Source organism: Dipodomys ordii, unplaced genomic scaffold (assembly GCF_000151885.1).
Source record: "Dipodomys ordii isolate 6190 unplaced genomic scaffold, Dord_2.0 Scaffold302, whole genome shotgun sequence".
Classification (NCBI taxonomy): domain Eukaryota; kingdom Metazoa; phylum Chordata; class Mammalia; order Rodentia; family Heteromyidae; genus Dipodomys; species Dipodomys ordii.
This window is the reverse complement of record NW_012267518.1, coordinates 148,498-154,324: the sequence shown is the minus strand read 5'-3', so window position 1 is coordinate 154,324 and position 5,827 is coordinate 148,498. Positions and strand designations below refer to the sequence as shown.

Sequence of the window (5,827 nt, the reverse complement as noted above, 5' to 3'; positions counted from 1 at the left end):
TGAGCCACCTTCCCAGCCCTTCTGTTTGTTTGTTTGTTTTAATTACAGCCCCGTACAAGTCCCCTCCTATTCTTTTAGTGGTTGCAAACAAGCACTTGTAGTCAACATGAGCTGGAGAAGAACCGTGGGTGGGAGCTCGTAGGTGAGGCTCTGGGCTTTCTCCATTTTCTGCTGTTTCTGCTAAGGCCTTATCAGCAACCCCTATTTATTTCCTCTCCATCACACTGTAAACTTGAAGGTCTTTTCATTTTTGCTTTTTATGCTTCTTGAGTTGAACTGTGTCTTGAGAGGAAGTTGCTTTGGGCATGTTTTTATGAAGTGTGAAAAATAACTGCCTAGTTCAATGTGTGGATCAAAACCACAAACCCCAACTGCTGCAGCAGCAAGCGCTGTCCTCAGAGGTGTGTGAGAACCGTCTTGTCTGTGTGATCTCCAGCTGCTAAGCTTCCTCTCTGGTAAGGCATGAACTAGCTACCCACTAGTCTTTGGGTGTCAAGACTATCATGGGTAAATGGTTCCTGCCAGAGTAGTTGTCAGGCAGAGAGACAACAAGCTAGATAGGCAAGTATTGAAATGCTGGGTGCCTGCTATAAGCTGCTCTAGTGTGCTCTAAAGCTTATTTATTTTAATAGGAAACATCTTATAAAAGAAATGCAGTCTGCAATCATAGCACTACAGGTCTTGGGCTTGGCTGTATCATCTAGTCAAGATCCAGGGTTTGGGGACCATCCATTAAAACGAAAGCAAGTCCATTCCCCAGAGCTACAGAACACAGCTAGCAATAAATTTAAGAAAGTGAAAGATCTTTATAATGAACATTACACAACACTGAATAAAAGTTGTATACACACACATACATGCAAGAAAGACCTCCCATGTTCGTGGATTGGCAGAATTAGTATTGTTAAAATGTCCACAGTACCCAAAGCAATTTGCAGATTCATCCCAGTCTCCATGAAAAAGGAATTCAAAGGGGAAGGTTTATTTCTGATGGAACTCAGCTTTCAAGCTCTTTGCTTCCTACTTGGGACATTTGGGTAAGCGTCTCCCAAAACCCTTTGTGCAGATGGCTTGGTTCTTATCGGTGACATTACTGGGAATTGGTAGAACCTTTAGAATATGGGGGCTGGTGGACGGATGGTAGGTTACTGGGGGCATGCCCTTGACAGGGATGCTAGAACTCTTGCCTCTTCCTGTTTTCCTCTTTGCTTCCTGGCCACCATGAGCTCACCAGACCTCCCTCACCACATGCTTCCATCACGATGCACTGCGCTGCCTGCCACGGGCCCAAAGCCAGAGTCAGGCCATCCGAGAGCAAGGCCTCTCAAGCTGGGAACCAAAACAAACCTTTCCTCCATGTAAGTTGATTATCTCCAGTAGTTGCACAGCCATGAAAACTCACACAGGCTGTTTCCTGATTGTCCAAAACCCTTCTTCATTGCATCTTTTGTTTTTTTAAAGTCTGACTTAAGAGAGAGTGTTACAGTGACTGCTTCTACGTGACACTTGTGAAATTTGAAGTGTGATTTTTCTATCCCTCCTTAGATCTTCCTGTCCATCAGCTCAATCACAGGGGAAAGACCAATGGACATTACTTTAGCCAGTTGTTTTCAAGATGGCATATCCATCAGACTCACAGGAGGGTTTCTTAATAACAACCAATCAACAACAGCAAAAAAGAAAAGAAAAAGAAATGGGTTGCTGAACTCTATCCCAGTGTTTCTGTCACTAAGTTTAGATGGATCCTAAGTTTTCTAACAAGTTCTTATCTTATTGGGTTGCAGACAGCGCTCCTTGTTCTCTTTGATACTTATTCCCACAAATGACCTTTATTGTAACCTCTAACTTAGACCAACTGCTCACTGAAATTTACAACTAGTTAGGGGAAATCTAGATTTCATTTGAGAAGAGATCATTTTCATTCTCGTCATGAATACAATTATTATAGGCATCACAGAATATTGTGGCATTATTATCTCCATTGGTACCAAGAGCTTTTTCATATGTCTAAAATTAAATCCATATTGATATCAGTATCGATATAGATACATACACCCCATATAATCATTCTTGGGATATTTCTACAAACGTGGTCCCGTCCAAACCATGTTTTATAAAACAATAACAGAGACTCTGCATCCATATTCAGCACACGATTACTTTATTTTAACAAGCTTCTGGTCAAGTTATTGCTGTCACTCACAGTCCCCACTGGTGGAGACACTCATTGTGACACTTTCGCTCACTCACAATAAAAGCCCAACTAAACCCCAGGCATTGCTTTGCAAGTTCATGGCTCTCAGACATCAGCATGTATGTCTTAGGATTACTACTTCTTTATGTGTCCACCATATCCGTCTAATCATAGATCAGGGCATTTTAGAAAAATACATTCCTACCAGGTCCCTGTTGGGATTCTTGGAAAGGACGGAATTCAGAACAGGGGTAGGCACTTGATTCAAAAAGGCAGGGTGTTGCCTCTGCTGTCCTCTCTAGGTGCTGAGTGCAGAGTACACAAGTCAGACTGGGAGAGCTCACCATGGGTTCTGAGGCCAGCACAGGACAATCTGGCGATTTCTTAATTCTGTTCCTGCTCACATTGCTTGCAGAGGGGCTGCCACGGGGAAGAGAGGGGGTGATGTGAAAGAAGGCTCGTGGTAAGTGCAGACAGAATAAAGTGGATATACACATTATCTCCTGAAAAAATGGCGTATTTTGAAAAGCATTCTCTTAATTATCTCACAAATCTGGGTAAATATATTTGTCTCTGCCTCTGCCCTGATGTTTCTTATTTTTGCCTCGTACTTCTCCTTAATTGATTGTATTTTGGCTTCCTTTTCCTGCATACTCTTCTTGCACATCTGAGTGTATGTCTCCCTGGCTGCTCCGAGCTCCTTTTCTAACTCCTCTGTGTAATGCTTCCTCAAGAGCTCTGCCTTTTCTTGCAGGCTTTGCTCTGCATCCATGTAGATGGCATCAGAAAAGTGAGCCCCTCCCCTGCTCTGCAGCATCTTCTCTATCAGCCCCACCAGCTCCTGCACCTGCTCTTCCTTCTCAGCCTTCTCTGCTCTGTTGCTGAAGGCACAATAGCGGCCCCCACACTCCTGAATGATGCTTTGTAGGTTTGCATCCGATCTTTTTAGGAAGTGATCGAGGCTGCAGCCCTCAAGATAGTCTTTGCACGTGAACAAAACAATCAAATGCTTCATGACGGCCTCCCCAAAGACAGCCTTGATCAAAGCAACAGTTTCCTGCTCTTCCTCTGTGAATCGGCCCAGCCTCAGAACCAGGATGATGGCGTGAGGCCCTGGGCAGGAATAGAGGACACACCGGCTGAATTCCACGATGTTGGTCTGCAGATTCTCCTTGCTGTCAAAGAGCCCCGGGGTGTCCACCACCACGAGGTCCCTCTCCTTCCAGGTTCTGGATGCCTGCTGGCAGGTCTCAGTGACAGCATGGGCAGCTGTTCTAGAATCAAAGATTTGTTCCCCAAGAATGGTGTTGGCTGTGGCGCTTTTCCCATTTCCAGTTTTCCCAACCAGAACGATCCGCAAAGAGTGATCCTCAGACTTGGCCATGCTTGCCACTGGAATTCAGCCTCAGGAGCCCAGGCACTTGGACTGTACTTTAAACGTAGAAAGAACGTGGCTTAGACATCACTAGAAACCAGCCCTCCTGGCCCTTCTGTCCTTTGCTTCTTTCCCTTCTGAATCAACCAAATCATCCACCCAGTGAAGTTTTCTCACTTCCATCCCCTGCCCTGTATCTTCCCCAATTTTTCTGCTTTCTACCGCATTCTTACTTAATTTTCTATGACAAAAGTACCATTTACCATTTAAAATCTGGTATTTCCTATGCTTTCCTTTTGTGTGAGATCTATTTTCCAGAACAGATTCTACTTTGTTTTTCAGATATCATATCTGACGTATTCTGTCCTAAGCAATGAGCTTCCTATCCCACGAGAGCATCTTCATCAGAATGCCCTGAGAGTCTGGATCTGTGTAGAAGGCTGACACCATTCATTGCAGGACTGTATCCGAGGTGAATGTACACAGCCAGCCCACTATAGGAATGCTCAACATGGACAGAAGACATCACTTACTGGGAGAAGGAAGCTCTTTAAATTTGTAGGTGTGCTGTAGACAAGAGCTTTGTTTTCTTAAGCTATAGACAGAAAGGGAATACAAAATGGCTGTCCCTGTTGTGGAAATGCTCTACCATTCAGAAACTATAGAAGAGGGTTGATGGCCTTGGCAATGGGTTCAAAGTAGTTTGGTGGTCACTCATCTCAAAACTCGAGCAGATAACCTTGCACTGGAGAGGCTAAAAGTCAACAGGCATTGGCATTGTGAACTCTCCACTATCAGGTATATGTGGCACGCATGAATGCACACTTCAGTGCCGAACCCTGCAGACCTGGGGAGTGACAGACTGAGGACAGGGCGAGACCACAGAGTGGACGGCGAGCTCTCGTGGTTTCTCACCATTCCTCAGAAAAATCCTATCGAGCTTTAGTGATCAGAGAATTCCGTCATGCTCTACATCCCAGAGCACAGGAAAAAGAGGAAAACGTCCAAGCTCTTTCTATGAGGCAGAGGTAATTCTGAAACCCTGCATTCACAGCACCTGCATCAGACAGGAAAATTAGAGTTGAATTCAACACCAAATCCTAACGAAATGTTAGGAAAACAGGATTGGACGTGACAAAGGGGGATTTCTTTTAGAAAACTGGACTGAAGGAGAGAGGCTCAAAGAAAATTACAATATAATCCTAGCCACCACGTACAGACAGACTATTTCAGAAAATATGAGTTAATATATCCTGCAGCTGTGAAATGCATGGAGATGTGTCACTACTCAGGTTCTAACAAGCATCAAAACTATGAGGTTAAGGGGGAGGTAAAGGATTGTAAGAGAAAAGCAAAGGAGGGGGTAACAATCTTTGACAAGAAATGAACTCATCACCTTACTCATGCAACTGAAACCCCTCTGTACAGCATCTTTACAATAAAATTAAAAATTTCAAAAACTAGGAGGTTAATAAAAGAACATAGAGTGGGAGACCCCTCACCTGAAGGGGTGCAAGCACATGTGTGTACACATCCTCATTATTTTTATGTACTATATATAAATATATTACAGATGTAGAAAGTAAAGAAAGAAATGAGTACTGGTGAAGAAGTAGCATGGCAAAGAAAGATGGTGGACATCTTTCAACTATTTAGGTAGACGGAATTTTGGAATAATGCAAATATTAAATAAAGCTTTTGAAAAAAACAAGTCTATGTTGAAAATTAATTCCTAAAAATCAAACATTCTGTGAAACAAGTAAACCTAACCATGTTTTTCAATATATTAAGTTCATTGACAACAACCAGAAGAATAGAGCCCAAAAATCCAAAAGAAAAAAGAAATGCCCTAAAACTTTTCATAGTCACAAAACTGATGATAATACTGGTATCCCTATCATTGAATTATAACATATGTGCTATGTACTGGGAATACAGGCATGGACATTTATGTAGAACACACGCAGGCATGTGTGCGTGCACACACACACACACACACACACACACACACACACAGTAACAAGATAAGAAACAGAGGCACAAAAGCAGCAGTCCTAGGCTTCCCTACCACGCCCCTCTGAAAGGAAAACCCGCAAGGATTTCTAGGGAAATGCCTAACTTGACATTTGGGGCAGACAATGCAGAGAATAATGTGGGATTGCCTTGCTGGACTCATTACAAATGAATAATAAAAATTGTAAATGCCTTGTGAACACAGATTGCAGGACATTTGGTAACAAGACAGACTTATTTTTGGT

At 43.1% G+C, this 5,827-nt stretch overlaps 1 protein-coding gene across 1 annotated transcript in view; it reads right to left on the bottom strand.

The window, feature by feature from the left end:
* Positions 1–2,686: 2,686 nt before the first annotated feature.
* Positions 2,687–5,827, bottom strand: part of LOC106001481 (GTPase IMAP family member 7-like) — a 16,213-nt gene continuing 13,072 nt past the window's right edge. The window contains exon 2 of the mRNA XM_013036573.1: positions 2,687–3,625. Coding sequence (XP_012892027.1) covers positions 2,691–3,578 — 888 coding nt within the window. The 5' untranslated portion in view covers positions 3,579–3,625 and the 3' untranslated portion in view covers positions 2,687–2,690. The remainder of the gene's footprint in view (positions 3,626–5,827) is intronic.